At 47.5% G+C, this 21958-nt stretch overlaps 1 protein-coding gene across 1 annotated transcript in view; it reads right to left on the bottom strand.

The window, feature by feature from the left end:
- Positions 1-16913, bottom strand: part of SYMPK (symplekin scaffold protein) — a 34188-nt gene extending 17275 nt beyond the window's left edge. The window contains exons 1-12 of the mRNA XM_007458507.1: positions 16807-16913; positions 16596-16661; positions 15246-15299; positions 15078-15151; positions 13279-13405; positions 12165-12414; positions 10072-10242; positions 8612-8851; positions 5051-5205; positions 2784-2934; positions 1148-1352; positions 133-283 (exon numbers count right to left, since the gene is read on the bottom strand). Coding sequence (XP_007458569.1) covers positions 133-283; positions 1148-1352; positions 2784-2934; positions 5051-5205; positions 8612-8851; positions 10072-10242; positions 12165-12414; positions 13279-13405; positions 15078-15151; positions 15246-15299; positions 16596-16661; positions 16807-16911 — 1749 coding nt within the window. The 5' untranslated portion in view covers positions 16912-16913. The remainder of the gene's footprint in view (positions 1-132; positions 284-1147; positions 1353-2783; positions 2935-5050; positions 5206-8611; positions 8852-10071; positions 10243-12164; positions 12415-13278; positions 13406-15077; positions 15152-15245; positions 15300-16595; positions 16662-16806) is intronic.
- Between the last annotated feature and the right edge of the window lie 5045 nt (positions 16914-21958).

Raw genomic sequence — 21958 nt, 5'->3', positions numbered from 1 at the left:
TGGCCAGTGAATGGCAGAGCTGGAATCTGGAGCCAGGGAGGTTGACCCCGGGGCCTGTCTCTCTGCTGGGATGTGAGGTAGACTCTTGGAGAGAGGGACTGGAAGGATGGGCTGGGGGGTACAGAGGCACACCTGGGCTGCACCGCTGCAGGCCACGGCCTTCTCAGCCCGCAGGATCCGCTTCACAGCGCCCAGCTTCATGGCCTCAACCTGGGCGTCGGTCAGGGGCTTCAGCACATCACTCAGACGGAAGATTTTCTTGCGCCCGCCGGCACCTGCCAGCCTACATGGGAGAGTAGGGACAGGGACACAGTGACTCGGAACATCCTTTCTGGATCCCAGGCCCACCCCAGGCCATACATACAAAGACACCCCCCACACTGTCTCTCCAACTCCCCTGTGACTCTGAGGCACGGCAGGGCGCAGGATAACGGGAAGGAAGAGGATGCTCTTTTGGTTTTGTAAACAGCATCTCAGGGAAGGCCTCTATAAGGAGCAAGCAACGTGTGACTGGAGATCTGAATGAAACGAGGGAATAAGATCCACAAATATCTGGAGGATGAGCTTTCCAGACAGAGGGAACAGGAGGTGCAAAGGCCTTCAAGTGGGAACCTGCTTGGCTGTTCAAGAAATACCAAGAGGCTGGTGTGACTGGAGGAGGGAGGAAGGGGAATGGAGAGCTTGGAGGGGCAGCAGATCAGGCAGGGCCTTGTTAGCAAGCCTTGGCTGGGGACAGGGCAGGGACTGGCTGGATTCTGTGGTCTTTCAGGCAGGTAATGATGAGGACGATGACGGCAGCAACCAGCAGCTCTCCCTACGCGCTAGGATCATGCTCAGCGCTTTCTACATCATGATCCCTGTCCACCCCAAGAGTTATCTGATTTAATCATCTAACCATAATTGTGAACTCATTTAGTTCTCCCTCATCCTTAGAGAGAGATACTATCATCCCATCCCAATTTTAGATATAAGTAAGGGGTGTTTTTTCTAAAAGAAAACAACAGCTAAGCCTTAGTGGTTAGGGCATTGACCCTGGAATCAGACAGACCCTCATCCAGACCGATCTCTGTGTATATGTCTTTGTCTGTCACACACACACCAAGAACCAGGCCTCTAGTCCTGCACCAGCACCTGCAAGGGGACTCACCGGGGCTGCGTGACAGGGATGATGGGCTCTGGCCTCCTCTTGGCCTGGGGCGCTTCCTCCTCCAGAGTGGACATGGAGCTCAGGGAGCCCACTACTGAGATGGCCTGACCCTGAGCTGACAGGCGCCGCTTGATCAGGACACTCTCTGGCTTCACCACCTTCTCCTCCTTGGGCTCCTCCTTGCACTGCTTGGTCTGCTCCACACCTGAGGGGGAGGCAGCAAATGGGCTCTTGGCATGTCAGACCCACCCGCTTCCACCCAAGGACCTCCTGTGAAACAGGCTCTACTCTAAGCCTTGTACACACAAAACTCATTTAAATCTGCAAAATGCCGTTCTGGAGCAGGTACCTTCTTCATCCCCATTTTGCAATACAACAACGGAGACTCAAACTAGAAATGTCCACTCACTGCCGGTGGGAGTAGTAAATGGTATTGCCACTTTGGAAAGCTGATGAGCAGTTTCGAATAGCACTGAACATACCCAAACTCACGACTCAACAATTCCACTGCTTGGTATAAACTCAAGATAAATGAGGGCACATGTGCATCAAAACACCTATACACAAATGTTCGCAGCAGCTTTATTCACAATGGCCAAAAACTATAAACAATCCACAGGTCCATCAACAGAGGAGTGTGGATAAACAAACGGTGGCCCATTCACATAATGAAGACTACTGAGCAATAAAAAATAAACTGTTGGTTCACACAGCAACATGGATGAACCTCAAAAACTTACGCTGATGGGACTTCCCTGGTGGCGCAGTGGTTAATAAGAGTCCGCCTGCCAATGCAGGGGACACGGGTTTGATCCCTCATCCGGGAAGATCCTACACGCCACGGAGCAACTAAGCCCGTGCGCCACAACTACTGAGCCTGCACTCTAGAGCCCGCAAGCCACAACTACTGAAGCCTGCGTGCCACAACTACTGAAGCCTGTGCACCTACAGCCCGTGCTCTGTAACAAGAGAAGCCACCGCAGAGCAACGAAGACCCAACACAGCCACAAATAAATAAATAAATAAATTTATAAACAAAACAAAACCTTATGCTGAGCAAAATAAGCCAGACTCTATGATTCCATTTATAAGAAGTTCAAAACTAGAAAAAACTAATCTGTGGAGACAGAAGTCAGAACAGTGGTTGTCTCTGGACAGGGGATGCTTTGAGCGTCAACTGGAAAGGAGCAAGAAAGAATTTTCCAGAGTGCTGGTAACAGTCCTTCTCCATCTGGCTGGTAGCTACACTGGTGTGTTCACTTTGTGAAAATTCACTAAAGTGTATACTTAAGAGCTGTGTGTTTCACTGTACATAATTTATACCTCAATAGTACTGTTAGAATGGGAAACCACCTGGGGCTCAGAGAGGTTAAGTAACTTGACCAAAGACACACAGCTATTAAGTGGCTGAGGGAGTCTAGTTCAACTCAGACCTCAAACCCAAGTCTGCTGGATTTCAAAGCCCAGGGCCTGAAACTATTGAGTGGTCACTGTATCTATGGGACCTGTAACTATTTACACCTAAGAGCGCATGATTTTCCATTTGCAGCACTACAAAGAGGTGCTCTTCCACTAAGGAGAACCCAGTGGCCACAGTGCCAACCCCTGGCCCTGGTCAGCTCCATGTGACACTCACCTGGCCCCAGTCCTGCAGCTGTCATCTGTGTGGCCATGAGCCGAGCCAGGTGCTTGATCTGGGCTTCAGTGCCTGCTGACTCCACTGGGGTGTAGATGGCTTGGAAGGAGGCGGGCATGGCCTCGGGCAGGTACACCATGCTGATGAGGACCTGCGAGATGCCCAGGAAAAGGAACCTTCCCTTACTTATGGACTCAACAAACATTCGTTCCACACCCAGGCCAATGCTGGCGAAATGGCAGTGACTAGGACAGACCTGGGCCTGCTCTCATGGAGCGCGGATTCTTGCGCAAGTCAGAGAAAACGAGTACTGATGCAGTGTGGTGCATGAGAGAAGTAAAGGGTGCCACGGGACACGGTAAAGGGTGCCAGGGATGGCTTTGGCTCCCCGGGGCAGTGGCACATAGGCTGAGAACTGAGAGAAGGGCCAGAATCAGATTGACACAGAGTGAAGTCTTGCAAGCGAGGGGTTGGGGGGTAATATATTCCAAGTATAGGAAGGCTAAGAGGCAGCAGAGCTGGTACCCTGCCCAGTGAGTGGAAGGAGGTTCAGTGACACAGTATAATATGAACCAGAAATTGACTGAAAAAAAAAAAAAATCAGTATCCTAATAAGAGCACATCCATGTCTGTCAGAAATTGGTAACAAAAGATCATCTCAAACTCCCTACAGGCTTGGAAGTTTAAATGCATGCTCTTAAATAATAATAGAACAGAAAGATAATGAAATAACTACAAATCAAAATGTGTAAGATGCAGCTACAACGGTACTTAGATGGAAAATCAGATCCTTAAATGCTTACACTGGAAAAGAAAACTGAAAACTAATAAGCCAAGCATTTAACCTTGGGGAAAAACATTCACAGTAACATGAAAGAAATAAAGACAGCAGAAATAAAACAGAAAAGGTTACAAAAGATTATCAACAAAACTTAACAGCCAGTCCTTTGAAATGACTGAAACCAACCAAATCTACAGCAAGAATAAACAAAAAAAGAGGAAGGACACAGTATTAAGGACAAAAAAGTGGCACATTACTACAGAGACAGCAGGTATTATAAAAATAAAAGAATCTTATGAACTTCATGCTGATAATCTGAAAAAGACAATTTCCCGGAGTGTGACAGGGATAGACAAGGTACAACAAGTTAATGGAAGCCAAATCAGACAGGGTCTAAGGCAAGTTGAATTTAAGTTTTATCTGGAAGGAAACAAAGCCTTGGCAGGGATCTGAGCAGGGGAGCATCATGACTTGTACTTTACAAAGATGCCTCTGCCTGCCACAGGGAGAGTGGAAGGCAGAGCCAGGGAACAAGCAGGTAGTTCTCTGTGTGAAAAGGGCGGGGCCTGGACAGGGCATGGGCCATGGGGAATGGAGAAGAGGGGAAAGACTCGGGCTGAGGGGGAGGCAAAGAGTTTAACTCCCAAGTTTCTGGCGTGGGGACGAGAGGCACGTGTGCCAAGAACACAGGACGGGCCACGGGCCTGTAGAAGAGTCGGGGGAGACATTTCACAAGTTTAGTTTTGAAATGTTCAGTCTGAGGTGCCTGTGAAACACCCAAGGAGAGAAAGATGCAGGAGGTGGCCGCACATCCAGGCCCAGAGCTCACCAAAGAGATCTGAGCTGGAGAGAAAACTCCTCGCCACCCCAATCACCCAACAACTAAGCCCCTTGGAGGCTCTAGGCAGAGAGAAGGGAAAGCTGATGGTGATTGCTGTTGAGCATGGGAAGAGGTATTTATTCTCCATGAGCACCCAACAGAAAGGTCTCGGTGCTGCTACAGCCAGAGGACTGATGTGAGACACCCCACCACTCCAGCTCCCCTCATCAACTCAAACCAGTGGTTCTTTCACTTTGAAGCAGGTCATCTTTGGAAATCCAAAGAAAACACTGGTCATCCCACCCCACCGATGCCAATCCTACACCACTTAGCAAACAAGTCATGGGGCTCACTCTCCAGTTAACAGACCCTCCCTGCAAAGGAGAGGAGTGCGAGTATGTGGGTCTAGATGGAGACTCAGAAAACCCAAAGGGGGATGGGGGGGCAGTGCCAAGTAACCTCCTGAAGACATAAAGATCATGCAAGAAGAGGTCCATCCAAAGTGAGGAAGGCCCACTGGACCGCACCCTCCCAACACTGAAAACGGAAAAGTGTTTCAGGTCTGATGTCATCTGGAAAGGGTGGGCAGTGTAGAGCAGAGGGGCAGAGAAAAGACTAGAGACCCTTCCTCCTGCCTGGTGGGAAACGGCCCCCACCCATCCTCACCAGATTGGCCACATTGTCAGGTGTCAGCAGAGGCTGTAGGAACTCGGCTGTGATATCTGTGTCTGACTGGCCTGAGATCTGGGCTGAGGCCTTCGAGGTCGCTGAGGGGCCTGGCTCCAAGTCCTTGTCCTCGTCGTCTTCCCCCAGGTTGGGCTCTGGGATAGAGAAGGAGACAAGATGATGGCTCTAGAGAGGGCAGCAGCCCTCCCCTCCTCCCAGGCACCCCCAGTGGTCCCTGCCCCCAGGCAGCCTCAGCAAATAGGAGCAGTGCAGCAGATGAAGACCTTTGTGCCGTATGACCTTGGGGAACTACCTGCCTCTCTCTAGGCCTCAGTTCTCTTCATCTGGGAAATGGGAATAAGCCATACCAGCCTGGCTGATCACACTAAGCTCCAAAAGACAAAAAGGTTAAGTAATAAGTTCACAGAGCTTTATTGTTTAAAAACACCTACATTTGAAACAGTGCTCAACCTCACCAGGAATCAGGAAAATGTAAAAACATCCTAATGAGACAGCAAATCTGCCTATATGATTGACAAAAAATAAAAAGGTTAGTAGTGACAGTTGTTAATAGGGGTGTGAACTGTGGCAATGTAAACTGGTGTCGCCTTTTGAAAGGGCAGTTTGATAGTAGGTCAATATTTTAAATGTGCACACCTCTTCAACACAGCAATTCCACTTTTAAATATCTACCCTAAAAACTTACAGATATAGCTAAGGTAAGATGTACAGAGAATTCACTGCAACACTGACTGTACAGAGATATAGCACACAACTTCTATCAATAACAGGCTGGGTGACTACAAGCACAGCGGTTCTAGCTCAAGGGAAAAAACTAACGTGAACCTTAGAGAAAAGGCTTTGTGTGCAAAGACATTCCTTGAAGCTGTATTTATAAGAGTGGAAAAGCCAGAATGTTCAATAGAGTAACGATTTAAGTAGATTAAGGCAAAAATATGATGAAATGTTATGCAGTCTCTTCAAGTTTGTGACACATGTAACAAAGAGTTGATACCCTGCATTAACCAAGGGCACATACAATTCAGTTACAAAAGGCTGACCAACACAATAGAACGGGCACTTCACAGAAATGCAAGTAGCTAATAAATGTAAAACAATATGCAGCCTGACTCCAACACATGCCAAAAAGCAAGCTGAGACCTAGGATACCATTTATACCCAGAGAGTTAACAAATATCCAGGGCTGGTAAGAATGGGGTAACTGGCACTCGCACACTGCTGGGGTTGTATACGCTGGTGCGATTTTTTGGAAAACTGCTATCAAGAATTTAGGGACTTCCCTGGCAGGCCAGTGGTTAGTACTCTGAGCTTCCACTGCAGGAGACATGGGTTCGATCCCTGGTCGGGCAACTGGGATCCCGCATGCCTCACAGTGCGGCCAAAAAAAAAAGAATTTAAATGCACCCAGCAGTAATGGACACATCCAAGGCTCAGATCTTGGTTTCTGAAACTATTCCCTACTTAAAAGAAACCAGAAAAAAAAAAGAAAGAAAGAAAGAAAAGGAAAGAAACCAGGGCTCCTTAAAGAAATGGCTGATTGAAGGCTGGGGTAAGGAAAGTTCACGATGAGTCTAGAACACCTTGTTATGCCAGAAAGTAAGAAATGCTCAAAAAAACTTACAGGACACATTAAAGGGACACAGGAGCCAGCTCAAAGGCTCCTGCTACTAAATATAAGGCAATTTGAGTAACAAAATGAATAACAACAATAATGGATTATAACCCAGAGAATAAATAAGAATCCAGAAGTCCACACAAATAATAAAGTAGGGAGAAGAAAAGAAAGCTCTTCCTTATAGCAAAATGCCAAGTAATAAATGTAGAAAGAAACCTTTTTATAACCATTACAGTAATAATAGATGCAGGCAACAATCATTAATGGATGCCAAAACCACACACAGTGTGAAGCAGAACTAGTATTTTACATAGTTTTAACTATCTCTTCTCAGCTTATTATTTACAAAGGGAAAAAGGGTACTTTACACTAGAGAAACCCAGCAGTCATCACTTCGACCAAGAGATCAAATTCCCATCACCAATGATGAGACAAACTGACATCATGTGCCTCCTCACAACACACAGAGGAGGTAGCGGCATCACTTCTGCAGTGCTCGTGCCAAAAGTGCAGAACCTGAATCCTATCAGGAGGCAAGAGCAGACAAACCCAAGAGGAGGGACATTCTACCAGACAGCTGCCCTGGACTCTTCACAACGTCAAGGTCATGAAACAGAAGAAGGCTGAGGAAACGATCTGGGAGACTCAAGGCATGTGACAACTAAATGGAATGTGTGATCCCCACCTTGTGAAGGGTACACAGGAGTGTTTGGTATTATTCTTGTAACTTATCTGCAAGTTCGAAATTATTTCAAAATGAAAAGTTTAAAGTAATAGAAAAATAAAATTGGTTGGCAAAAAATAAATATATAAGCTCTCTGCCCCATCAATCCCACTACTGGGAACTTGTCTCATGACTTGACACGCATGCAAGACTGTGCACTACAGCAATCTTCATACTTTATAAAAATGAACACAAATGAAATGTCCACCAACAGGGGGACTGGTTAAAGTGGTCCATGTACCCTATAGACTATTATGCCACCATTACAAGGATGCAGCAGATCTCCATGTGCACATATAGGAAAAACTCCAAGATAATTCCTAAACAAATAAGGTACAGAACGCTCTGCTTTGTGTGCTTAATTAGGGGGAGAAAAATAGATCCCTACCTCACTCCTTATATCAAAATAAGTTATTTTTCAAAGTGAAAAAAAAAAAAACGAAAACAAAACTTGATTCTTTTTTTTTTTTGGCTGCGTCATGGAATCCCAATTCCCTAACCAGGGATCGAACCTACACCCCCTGCAGTGGAAGCACAGAGTCTCAACAACTGGACCACCAGGGAAATCCAGAACTCGATTCTTTCATAAATGTTCTAGAAACAAACAATCACTTAAAAAAGATTTTTTTTTTTACAGTAAGGAAGGTTGCCATGGTCAACACTATTGATAAATAATACAACCATTAAAAAATTACTTCAGGGACTTCCCTGGTGGTCCAGTGGTTAAGACTCCGCAATTCCACTGCAGGGCGTGTGGGTTCGATCCCTGGTTTCGGAACGGAGATCCTACATGCCACGTGGCACAGCCAAAAAAAAAAAAAAATTACTTCAAAAAGACTCGATTTATAAATGAAACACAGGAAAGGAGAACTCTACACATATAACACATATAAGGCATTTCTGAAAGAAAATCTAAGTGTTAATACTTGTGGAGTGGTTACTTTTGGGGTGAGGGATGAAAGAGAGACTATTTTCATTTTATTCCTTCCTGTATAACTTAAGTAACTCATAATTACTTGTAAGTGTATTACATTCTTCAGTAATTTTACTTTGATATCACTTATCATATGTCACCATACTTATAAAACATAATTTATAATGTAAATTTAGCTTACAGTTTCCTGTAAATAATTAGACATTTCAAACATGGTCAGTCCCTGCCACCACCTCCTGCCAGGCCTGATTCAGCTCCTCAGCTCACCAAGCTTCATCTTCTTGAGCGTGGAATCTGAGTCGTCTCGGGGCCGCTTGCGGGCATCCTTGCCGCTGGGCATGTTGCGGGCGATCTCAGCCTGAGGTGTGCCCAGGTCTACCAGCAGGGTGGTGATCTGAGCCTGGAACTCCAAGGAGGCTGGGTGCTTCAGCACACTCAACAGGTGCAACTTGAGGTTCTTACGCACGCTGCTCACCTGAGATTTGGCCAGCGTTGGGGGCAGGTTGGCTGTGAGGAAAGTAGCAAGAACTTCGCATTGTGGACAGAGCTCATGGGGTCCTGCCACCCTCACTTCCCAAGTCCCAGCTTGGGCAGTGGTGGCGGACATCTCCTAGAAAAGTTCCTTTGCTCTCAGATCTAATGTATGGCCTTCCCCCTGTACAAGCTGATACTCAAAACACTTGAGAGGTCTCCTTCAGTATTAGTCAACCTTAAAACAACGAGAAAACTCACCCTCCCTTTCATTAAACATAGTCTCATCTCCCTCCATCTCTGGTCTGGAAATTCCAACATGCTTGCCCTGGGGAAGGCTATAATCACCTCCAGAATGTCCCAACCGAACTGCCACAAGTGTTCATCGTTGGTCCCTGACACCAGAATGACTTTCTAATGTCTAACAATCACCTTGACAAGTAAGCCTCTGCTGTTCCAGAGAGAAAGAGGATGCCTGCAATCTTTCCTGTCCAGCATCCCTTCCCACTTGCTCAGCTAACAACACTCCCATTTTCCTTTGAGGGAACCACCTCGGCTCCATTCTCAGTCCAAGTGGGCAAGAGACTCAGGGCCAGTAAGAACACTGCAATCTCCTGGCCATTGTGACTGGTTCAGAGATAGGCTCACAATATCTTCTTGGCCAATCAGAAACAATGAGCCCTTGGACCTTTGCTGGAATGATTGGGAAGAGACATTCTCTTCCCCATGGGGTTGCCAAGGAGATGGAATGGAAGCCTGTAACAACTGGGGGCCATCTTTGCTACCCCAAGGAAAGAGACACACAAGAGCCAGGAGATGGGAGAGGGATTCATGATCTGCATACACTCATGCCTCAACCCCAGACTTTCCAGTTTTCACACATGCACAAAAGTAGAGAAAACAGTATAATGAATCACCATGTACCCATCAATATTTTGCTGATCTTGGCACATTGATCCTCACTGCTTTTTGGGAGAAAGAAGGGAAGAGCTGGAGTATTTTAAAGTACTTCACAGACGCCAACCAGGTCATTTCACCCACACATACCTCAATATTAAAATCAGCTTTGAACCAAGTTTCTGTCACATGCAACCACCGAAATATACATGTCTAACCTAGAGAATCCTTCCCTGTGTCCACAATCTACTAGATTGATGATGAATCCCTTATGGGCCCACTACCTAGCTCACATTTCCTCAGAAAAGAGGAGACTGGTCTGTGGACAGGGGAAGGGGAGAAGGAGGGGACCAACTTACCGTGCAGGGTTTCATAGGCCTGAATCACCTCAGACATGAACATGGGCCTCTGGCGGGCAATATTGGCGAGGGAGCCCAGGGCTGTGGTCAGGTTGATGGAGGAGATAGCGGGGTGCACCATGAACTTGAGCAACTGCTCTAAGGCTGCCTTGCCTTCTTCCCACAGCACATCTAATGAGGCAGAGAAGAGAAGCAGTTAGTAGGGCCCTTTCTCCGTGGCCTCCCGAGAGAGCAGCCTTTGGGACCAAAAGGAGAAAGATCCTCATACATGGATGGCTGTGAATGGCTGAAAAAACACAGAAAATTTAGTGGCTGATGCGTCTGACTATAAGACTATTAATGAGTATAAAAATTTAGAGCTGATGCTCAAAGCATGGGCTTGCAATAGTGAAAAAGTAGAAATAATTTAAAATATCCAACTAGGGCTTCCCTGGTGGTGCAGTGGTTGAGAGTCCGCCTGCCGATGCAGGGGACGCGGGTTCGTGCCCCGGTCTGGGAGGATAACGCATGCCGCGGAGCGGCTGGGCCCGTGAGCCGTGGCCGCTAAGCCTGCGCGTCCGGAGCCTGTGCTCCGCAGCGGGAGAGGCCACAACGGTGAGAGGCCCATGTACCACAAAAAAAAAAAAAAAAAAAAAAAAAAAAATCCAACTATAAGGAAACTGACTGTCTGAACTACATTGATGTAAAACTTTGAATATGTATATGTCTGTACACACACAGACAAAGAACTGAAAGTTCTTTTTATCACCACGCTCCTTGATCCAGTCACCAAAAGTTACCTCTTAACAACTGTGAAATATATCTTGACATTTCTTACACAAACATACTGGATGCCACATTACCTGAAATAGTGAATAAAAAATAGAATGTGATGTAACCATACTGTGGAATATTTTGTAGCATCTGAACATGATATTGTTAGGAAAAGATGTAACGAGGTAATTTTGTTGAGTTCAGAAGGTTGTCAAGGGACTTCCCTGGTGGCACAGTGGTTAAGAATCCGCCTGCCAACGCAGGTGACACCGGTTCGAGCCCTGGTCTAGGAAGACCCCACATGTCGTGGAGCAACTAAGCCCGTGTGTCACAACTACTGAGCCTGTGCTCTAGAGCCCGCGAGCCACAACTACTGAGCCCGCATGCCACAACTACTGAAGCCTGTGCACCTAGAGCCCGTGCTCTGCAACAAGGGAAGCTGCCGCAATGAGAAGCCCGCACACCGCAACGAAGAGTAGCCCCAACTCGACGCAACTAGAGAAAGCCCGCATGCAGCAATGAAGACCCAACACAGCAAAAATAACAAATTAATTAATTATTTTTTTAAAAAAGATTGTCAAACAACATATAAGAAGAGCTAATTTTTGTGTAATGCTTACTATGCCAGCCACGTTAACTCACCAAATGCTCATACCTACACCCTAAAGTCGATGCCATAATAATGACCCCCAATTTACCAATGAAGAAACAGGATCAGAGAGAATAGGTCAGTTGCTCAATGGTAGAGCAGAGATTCAAACACAATCTAGTGCCTCTCAGTTGAAAGTATAAAGCATGGCCCTGTTTTCTGTAAAAACAAGGCCAACAGACACAGAAACTATGAATATATACACATGAATATCTTTGCATAGAAAAGGTCTGAAAGAAAACAATACTCTTAGTAGTATTCATCTCTGGTAAGCAGTACTGGGGGAGGGGGTATTCTCCCTTTATGCACCTCTATATTTATTGCTGGACATTTCAGTAACGTGCATCTACTACTTCTATAATTTGCAATTAGAAAAACTGTAAAACTAGCTAGTATTTACTACTAAGTGCTCATGTCTTCATGGAACCTCCCAACAAACCTGTGAAAGGGGTACTACTATCACCTCCCTTTCACAAAAAGAAGATAAAGTTCAGAGAGGAGTAACTTGCCCAAGCTCACATGAGTAAGTGGTAACACTGAGATTTGAACCTAGCATCAGGGCTCTTAAGCACTGTTTTAAACTGACTCCAGAAATGAAAAACCAAGGAAAAAGGGGGTGAGGGGGAGGAGGAGGAGGAAGGGAGCCAGTGCAGTGACTGACAAATGGCACCAGCTGATAGGTGGCACTCACTGTACTGGATATAGGGATGGTCACGAGGGATGCGGTCCAGGCTGATGTCGTGCTCTTGGCGTCGAGGCACCTCCGAGTCGGCCATGCGGGGCGACAGGGTGACAATGAGGCCCTCCACAAACTTGATGGCGTGGGTACGGATGCCGTCATTGTCAGAGTCCAACAGCAGGATGATGTCCCCAGCCATGGCAGACACCATATCCCAGCAGGCTTCCTGGAGCTCGCTGATCACCCGTGACTTCACCATCCACTGCGAGTGGGCCAGGGAGGGATGGACGGACAGACAGATGGGGAAAAGACATCAATCACCAACTCCACCAACTCCCAGAGGTCCATAAATGATGATGAATACATTCATTGGGGAAATGTTCACTGAGTTACCACTGTCTCTGGCCCCATGCTAGGTGATGCTGGGGACAGGACCCAGTGGTGACCAAGCCAGGTCTGGTCCTGCCCTCACGAGGTTCACAGATAGTGACAACCCAGAGTGATGAAGACTCAGATCTTAAGGAAGCCAGAGGAACAACAGTGCCAACCTCACAAGGTGGTGGCAGAGATTAAATGGATTCATTCCTTTCATTAATGTTAATGTACATCACATTAACAGTGTGGACCTGGCTGGCCCATCCTGGTCACAAAGGAGGTACTCAGGGAATGTTTGTTGAATGCACAAATGAATGGACAGATGGATGGAAGGATGGGTTAACGGCAACTCCCTGACCATTAGACATTAGAACCCCTTTGTTGTCTTTTCCTAAAGATCAACAGCACGTCTTGCTCATAACGAATCTGATCTGATGCTGTTTTTTGGGGGTATTTTTTTGTTTTTTTTTTTGCAGTACGCGGGCCTCTCACTGTTGTGGCCTCTCCCGTTGTGGAGCACAGGCTCCGGACGCGCAGGCTCAGCAGCCATGGCTCACGGGTCCAGCTGCTCCGTGGCATGTGGGATCTTCCCAGACTGGGGCACGATCCCGTGTCCCCTGCATCGGCAGGTGGACTCTCAACCACTGCGCCACCAGGGAAGCCCCTGATGCTGGTTTTGAACTCTAAAAGATGAGTCTGTAAATGAGACCTGTCAGGCTGGGATAGCCCCAGGTGGGGAGGGAGCTCTTACCTGCAGGGCCACCTTGTAGAGCTGGGTCATGGTGAGGATGGCCTTCTTCACCACATTCACATTCTCATCTCTCAAGAGCATGTTGAGATTCGCGATCAGTTTCAGCAGTAACTCAATGTCTCGCTTGCTAGGGGATGGAGAAAAAAGGGCAAGATCAAGGTGGTCTTTGGGCAGGTGATGGGAGCCTGGGGTCCACAAGGAAAGGGAAATCAGGGTCAGTGTGTCAGGAGATTGGAATGGAGGTGGACACCTGTCTTGTTTGCCAGCACATCTGGAAGCTGACAACAATGCCTGGCACCTTCAGACAGAGCTGACCCCAAACGCTGTCTAGGTTGGTCCTGTAACCCCCACTGTTCTGCATTATTAGGGCCCTGCTGTTCACATGAGGTGCAGCAGAGCCAGACAACTGTAAATCTGGATAAGCAACTGTGTCTTTTAGAACAGTTCCTACCTCAAGGCTTGCTGTGAAAACTGCAACAACAAATGTAAAGTTCTTAGAAAAGCATAGAAAGCATTCAATAGATATTAGCCATTATTACTTTAAAGCACTCTGCTTTATGTAATCACAGGTTTTGTTTACTAATTTGTTTACCTAAGTCTGAGGGCTCTGAAAGTGGGGGACCCTTTCTAGTCTGAGTACTAGCAGTCTCATTTTTTGTTGAAGGAAAAAATGAAAGGCCTTCAATAAATATTTATTCAGTGAATGAAAAAATTCAAGGCTACACCTAGAGCTCAGAATGTGTATTTTCATAACACATTACAATCTGAATTTAATTATTAAGCTAATCAGTCAAAAATATGAAAATCACCCATCAGCTACATGAAGGCAGGAAAGACACCTGTTTTTATTCACTGTTACAGTTCTACAGTCTGACACAAATGCCTGGCACATAGCAGTTATGCGATACATATCTGTCGAACAAAAAGTTTTTTGGCAAACTCAGAAAACTTACCACAAATTGTCCCAGTAATAATCTATAAAAATTTTGAATCACTATGTTGTACACCTGAAATTAATATAATATTGTAAATCAACTATACCTTAAAAAAAAAAAAAAAAGACAAAACTAGTGGTTACCAATGGGGAGAGGGAAGGGAGAAGGGGCAAGATAGGGATAGGGGGATTAAGAGGTACAAACTACTATGCATAAAATAAATAAACTACAAGGATATATTTACACCACAGGGAATATAGCCAATATTTTACAATAACTTTAAGTAGAATATAATGTATAAAAAATCTGAATCACTATGTTGTATACCTGAAACTAATATTATAAATCAACTATACCTCAACTGAAAAAAAAAAAATCTCCCAGTAAAAGGTGGAGACTGAGAATTTGGGCAATGGTGTTATGGACACGGGTTAAAATCCCAGCATGGCCACATACTGGCTGTGTGACCTTAGGAAAGTCACTTCACCTCTCTGAGTCACAGTTGTCTTCAGTTAAATGTGCCAAACAAATAATCCAGTGTTATTTTGAGGATCGAATAACAAAGTAGGTAAAGTATTTAGTACACCAAGGGAAGTAGCTGAAAAACTGTCAGATGCTGTTTACAATTTGAAGCTAGAGCCAACAGTCCTTACTGACGATGCAGATGTGAAGTGTGGGAGAAGCAGAGGAACTGTGGATGAGTTCAAGATTTCGACCTTATTAAATATTTGCTGGGGAATCACCATGCACGGGAGGGAGAATGGGTCTGAGAAGCAGAGGGCAAGACTCTCAGGGCAGGGCCAGGCGCCAAAGAGGCTGACTCCAGCAGGGGTGCTCCCAGGGGCTCCCTGCACCGCCCCATACCATGCCTCCTCGATGAAGCCGATGACAAACTTGCGCACTTCAATGGACTTGTCTGCTTGGAAAGCGATGATCTCCTGCCAAGGTCAGGAAGAAGGTAGGTCAGAGTTGCACCAGGATCCATTCCCTTATCCCTACACCCACACCCTTTCTCTCCTGTCGGTCACTCACATCCAGGAAGTTGTCCAGTAGTGTGGGATCTTTGTTGATGATCAGCTCCTGGACCTGGAAGGAGATTGGGGATGGGAAGGAGGAACACACATATAAAACCAGGGTCCAATCACTGCAGATAGGAACATGTAGGAGAAAACAGCATGGGGGTAGGCAGCAGATAAGCTCAGTTCAGATCCTGGCTCTGCCCCTCCTACCATGGCCTGGGCAAATGGCTTCCCCTGAGTCTCAGTTGGCTCTTCTATAAAATGGGAATCATAAACAACAACTTATAGGGCTGTTGTGAGGCTTCAATAAGATGCTACAGGGCACAGGTCCTGGTGGATCGTGAGTACGTGTTACAGATGGAGGCTAAAGAAAAGAGGGAAGTGCTGCAGGACTCCTACCTTCCTGAGGCTCACCCAGCAATTCCCTCCACTCTCCTTCTGTTTCTACTCCCCACTCAACTGTCACAATTCATCAGGCATTTTATGACAATGAGAACACATTTTCTGAGGCCCCTGTACCTGCCAGACTCTTTGGAATAAGCCCTTCCCAAAAACATTCTCACAGAAGCTCACTGCCTATGACCCAAGGCACTGCTGAACAGCCTTGACAACCACTCCACGAGGGAGGCCCCGTCAGGACCCCAGTCTACTGCTGAGGTGGAATCGACTACCCAAGGCCACATGCTGAACAAGTAGAACTGGGGTCCTCACCCAGGCAACCTGACCTCCCAACCTCTGAACTCCACCTGCCTCCCCAATTCCCCATGCCCTCTTTTGCTTCTGTACAAGCTATTATGCCCTCTGGTCAAGACACTCTCCCTCTCTCACTTAGCCTGGTTCTCTCCGTATCATCCAGGTCTCAGCTCAGACATCCCTCTTCTAAAAAGCTCTCCCTGACTCCCCACCGCTAGGCTGGGTCAGAAGCTCCCTCTGGGTTCCACACCCCTCTGGGCTCCTCCATCCCATCCCTGCCCACTCTGGGTCCTCACTGTCTGGTGACCTGCATGTCTTCCCCACTGGATAGGACCCTGGCAGAGAGCAAATACGAGGATCAAGAGCATAGAATTTGGAGTCTGAATCCAGCATTCAAGTCCTAGTTGAGCCAGCTGCTATGAGTGACCTTGGGCTAATTTAAGCTCTGAGACTCTGCTTCTTTCTCTATGAAACAGGGAAGAGCCCTGCCTCATAGAGTTTTTGTGAGAATTAAATGACAGCGTGGCCGAATAGCACTGAGCACCATGGCAGGCATATCCCAAGTGCTTAACTGTGGACACTAGTGTTATTACCAGTGACTTCTTTTCCAGAGGCTCCCATCCTGGCTCCCATTGTCCTGCTTAGCCCAGCATCACCCCCTTCCCCTCACCTGTTTGAGCACTGTGATCTTTGAATCATTGGTGATCAGTGCTGCCTGGTTGAGGAGATCCACCACCTGGAAGGAAGGTGAAAGGCATGTGACAGTACTCACCTTGCCATCCCAGCCCTGACGGCGCTCCCTGGGTTCTGCCACCTAGAGGTGGATGGCCCAAAGACAGGGCCTGTGCCTCCCCACTCCAAACCCCTCTCTCCATACTCACTCTCTCTGATGTGGTCATGCCATCAATGCCCGGCCCCTCCTCTTGTGTGAAAAACTGTGATGCCACACTCCGGCGAGTGACGCTGTCCCCACTGCTGCCTGCCATGGCTGCTGCCTGGTACTCCCTGGAGAAGACAGATCAAGCTCTGCACCTTACTTCACTAGCTGCAAAGGGTTCAACCCTCCTTTCTAGCCTGTTGGATCTTTGTTGGGTCTTTTGAAGCCCCTCCCCCTTCCAGAGTCTGGATCAGACTGTACATGTCCATGAGGCTGCAACCTGGGGGAGACTGATGTCTCCCAGCTCAGAGGCAGTACCTCATGGAGTACCGAGCCTCACCTCCAGTACTTTACACATAACGGGCTGACCACAAACACCTGCTGAACGACTGAACAAATGAACACAGAGCAGCCACGCACTGGCCTCAGTGCCTCCTGTCTCTCCATCAGGGCTGTACTCTGGACTGGACACCAGAGCAAGCTTTCTAAAACATAGCTCTGAGGAGCGCCAGTCAGAGTCCTGTATGTAGTAAGTACTCAATACATCAGAGAAGGCCTAATTAAATTATATTTCTGCCATTTTCTGGATTACTATGGAGTTGTGCTTTAAAAGGCCAGGGGCAGGGGACTATTGGGCATCTGTCCCAAAGTCACACTGGCAAAATTAACAAATAAGAAGGGTATCAAATACAGCACTATTCCTAATAGCAAAAGACTATTATCGGGCTTCCCTGATGGTGCAGTGGTTAAGAATCCGCCTGCCAATGCAGGGGATATGGGTTCGAGCCCTGGTCCTGGAAGATCCCAATGCCATGGAGCAACTAAGCCTGAGCGCCACAACTACTGAGCCTGTGCTCTAGAGCCCGTGAGCCACAACTACTGAAGCCCGTGTGCCTAGAGCCTGTGCTCCATAACAAAAGAAGCCACAGCAATGAGAAGCCCACGCACCGCAACAAAGAGTACCCCTGGCTCGCCACAACTAGAGAAAGCCTGTGTGCAGCAACGAGACCCAACGCAGCCAAAAATAAATAAAAAAATTTATTAAAAAAAAAAAAGACTATTATCAACACAAGTGTTCTCAAATAGAGAGACTGGCCGAAAAACTATGATACATCCACATAATAAAACACTATGTAACTATAAAAAGGAATGAGGGAAGGAAAAAAAAAAAAGAATGAGGAAAATCTCTACATACACTGATAAACAGTGAGCTCTAGCACATTTTAAGTAAAAGCAAGTAAAGTGAAGACAATGTTTACTGCATGCTCCCTTTTTACAAAAGAAAGGAAAATATGTGTATATGTTAAAAAAAGAAAAAAAAACTGAAAGGAAAAACCAAAAGTAGAAAAGGGATAGTTAAAAAAAAAAAAAAAGATGGATCTCAATGTATTATCATCATGAAAAGATGACAGTGACAGCCTGTTGCATCACAGAAGAATGTATACAATTAAACTGACTTTTGTCAAGTTTGTGTATGTATACACAGAATGATCGGAGGCAAGAAACCACTGGGTCTCAGCTGCCTCTCCTGTAAAACAGGGATGGTAACAGTGTTTCTCTCTCAGAACTATTTTGAGGAGTAGATTAGTTTCAGAAGGCTACTGCATAAACTGTTAACAATAATTTGAGGAGGGTGAAAAAGGTGCATCTTTTAAAAGAGATACACTGCACACAGTAGTTTATTCAACAGGCATCTGCTGAATGAATGACTATCCAACAACCTCCTTCCTAGTCTCCCTGCTGCCTATCATCCCCACATCTTGCTTAGAGTCAGAGCCAACTCCTCACCAAGGCCTAGAAGACCTTATGTGATCTGGTCCCTTCTACTTCTGCCCTCATTTCCCTCTCAGCTCTCCATGCTCCAGCAACACTGGCCTCCTTGTCATCATGCCAATCATACCCCTTCCTCCAAGCCTTCTCCTCCAAGGGCTTCTCTTCTTTCTGCCTGGGATATCCCTCCCCTCACAGACTGGCACAATTCCCTCCCTCCTTATTTCCTTCAGGTCTCAACTCAAATATCCCAGCAGTGAGGTCTTCTCTGACCATCGCATTTCAAATTTCCATTTCCTCTCCGTCCCCATCTGTGTTGCTTTATTTTTCTCCATAGCATTTATTATCAACACACTACATATTTATAAGGGCTCCATGAGGGCAGAGATGTGTGTGTGTGTGTGTGTGTGTGTGTGTGTGTGTATGTGTGTTCACTTTCTCTATCCCCAGCACGGAACAGAGCTTGGCACCTAGTAAGTATTCCATAAAAATCTGCAGAGTGGGGCTTCCCTGGTGGTGCAGTGGTTGAGAGTCCGCCTGCCGATGCAGGGGACACGGGTTCATGCCCCGGTCCGGGAGGATCCCACATGCCACGGAGCGGCTGGGCCCGTGAGCCATGGCCACTGAGCCTGCGCGTCCGGAGCCTGTGCTCCGCAACGGGAGAGGCCACAACAGTGAGAGGCCCGCGTACCGCGAAAAAAAAAAAATCTGCTAAGTGAATGCCAAAGGGCTTTAACAATCACTGGGCTTAGTATCCCTACCCTTTGGCTCTAGAATGCTTGAAAAATAACAGCTAATATTTACTGAACATTTAATATGTGCTGGACACAATTCTAACACATATAGTAACTTAGTAACTTATTTAAACCTCACAACACCAACTCTTTGAGGTAAGTACTGTTTTTTTTTTTTTTTTAAATGGGGGTATAGCTGTTTTACAGTGTTGCATCAGTTTCTACTGTACAGCAAAGTGGAGTTCCCTGTACTATACAGCAGGTTCTCACTAGTTATCTATTTTATACATATTAGTGTGTATATGTCAATCCCAATCTCCCAATTCATCCCGCCCCCGCTTTCCCCCCACTTGGTGCCCATAAGTTTGTTCTCTACGTCTGTGTCTCTATTTCTGCCTTGCAAACAGGTTAATCTGTACCATTTTTCTAGATTCCAAGGTAAGTACTATTTTTAATTTCTATTTTACAGATGAGGAAATTTGAAGTCCAAGGAGGTAAAGTCACTCAAAGGCTCACAACCTGTAACACGCAGACCTAGCAGTATGGCTGCAGAATCCAGCCTTCTCACTGCCGTGCTGGACCGCCTCTCTAAAGGAACTGCTTCCCTGCTCGGTCTGTCCCAACAATCCAGTATACTGCTGTTTCCCATCAGAACACAGTGCACTTTTCCACGATGAACCTTTCACATTGATCCACCCAAACTTTTTACCATGTTCTTCCTCTTCCATTTTTTGGCTTCTTTATTTATTTTTTAAACATATATACATATTTCCTTTTCTTCTGTAAAAAGGGAGCGTATGATAAACACTGTCTTTCATTTCGCTTTTCACTTAACATATGCTGGAGCCCACTCTCTATATTTCATTCCTCTTATGCCCCCCTCCCCTCATTCCTTTTTACAGCTGCATGATAGATATTTTATTACGTGGCTGTTATCTGTTTTTCTCCTCTGCCAGTCTCCCTACTAAAGAACATCTGGGGTGTTTGTAGTCTTTTGCTATTACCAACAATCATTGGTTCCCCTTCCCTCCCGGTCCTACCGCCCTACTTCCACCTGGGAATATGGCGACTCCCCGCATATACACAGAGTGGCCCCACGAAAATCTTTCATCATTCAACGAACATTAACTGGGAGTTTTCGGCGTGACAGCGCTGTGCTGGGAAACACGTCGGTGACCAACACACACCTCCCTGCCTCCAAGGAGCTCGTGGTCACAGACAGAACTAAAGAGCCACACAAATACAGGTCCAATAACAAACGAGACCCCCCGCCAAGTGACATGAAGGAAAGGCACAGGAACCTATAAGAGCGTTTAACAGGCGGATTTCGGGACGGAGGGCGGGAAAGGAGGGCTTCGCAGAGGAAGTGACGTTGGTGCCCAGACCCGAAAAATGAATGGGAGTCAGCCAGGCGGAATGAGTAAAAGGATGTTGCAGACAGAGGGGACGACATGTGCAAAAAGCCTGAGGCGGGAAGGCGTATGGCGAGTCTGAGGAACCGAAAGGCCAGTGCAGCTGTGCGACGTGAGGAACGAGCAAAGAGGCAGAGCCGAGGCCGGCTGGGCGGACGCGCCTTGGGGGCCACGTTGGAACTTTGCCCTGAGGGCACTGGGGAGCCACGGGAGGGTCCAGAACTGGGGAAGAAACTGGGGTCCCGAGCGTCACTGCTCCCTTGCCCTCTCAACGTCCCCACTCCCCCCGGCAGCGCCCCTGCCCTTTCAGGGTCCTTCCTCCCTTCGTCCCCAGGCCCCCACGCCGCCCCCCCCTCTCACCGCGGCTCAGGCCTCCGTCCCCCTCGCGCCCCCTCAGCAGCGCCTCTTCACAGACGCCGCCGCCATCTTCCGCTCGCCGCCATGACACTGCGCATGCGCCGTGCACGGAGGGTCGCTGGGAAATGGAGTCCACTCTGCGGCAGTACCCCGCCCCTACCTTCGGCCGCGCGACCGGCCTTCCGCTCTCCGCCCCCTACGACGCCGGGGCTGCCCTTCATTTCCGGCTTTCGGGAGCCATGCCTCCTGGGAAATGTAGTCCTTTGACGGGGTCCGGAAGGAAAGGGGGATAGAGGCTTCTGGGAAATGGAGTTCACAGTAGTTCTAGGTCCCTGGACGGCAGGTGTTAGAGAGAGTGGAGAGTCCGGGAGGCGAAGCTCTTAGGTCCGGAAGGTGGTCTGTTTCCTCAGCGGGGTCTGAGCAGAGGCCTTGATCCCCTCAACCCTTGGTCCTGACCATTTACACAGTATGGGGCATTTCCAGCTATCAGAAGCTTCAGTCTTCCAGTCCGTCCAATGGGAAATGTGGTTTCGAGGAGCTCCTACAGGTTCTTATAGTAACACATCGGGACCCATGGAGGCCACTCGGCTCTGAGCCTCCTTTACTCCGCGGCAGTCTTGCTGGGCTCTGGCTGTTCGCCTGCTCCTGTCGAGATGATAAAACCCCTGGATGGAAGGGCCCTAGAGTTCTGCCCTCGAGGCTTTTAGTATCAGCAATGCCTCCCACCTGTAGCTCCTCACTCGTTCAGCCATCTCCAGCTCTCCCGTCCCCGGGCTGCGGCTCCCGGCGCCTGAGGTCTGTCTCCTGGCAATCCCGCAGGGGGCGCCCCAGTCCGGGCGCACCGCCCTCGGGGAGGCGGGAGGGGAGCCCAGGGCGGGCGAGG

The sequence above is a fragment of the Lipotes vexillifer genome, unplaced genomic scaffold (assembly GCF_000442215.2).
Source record: "Lipotes vexillifer unplaced genomic scaffold, Lipotes_vexillifer_v1.1 scaffold371, whole genome shotgun sequence".
In the NCBI taxonomy this organism is placed as follows: domain Eukaryota; kingdom Metazoa; phylum Chordata; class Mammalia; order Artiodactyla; family Lipotidae; genus Lipotes; species Lipotes vexillifer.
Note: the sequence above shows the minus strand (reverse complement) of the source record. Positions and strands in the feature narration are given on the sequence as shown.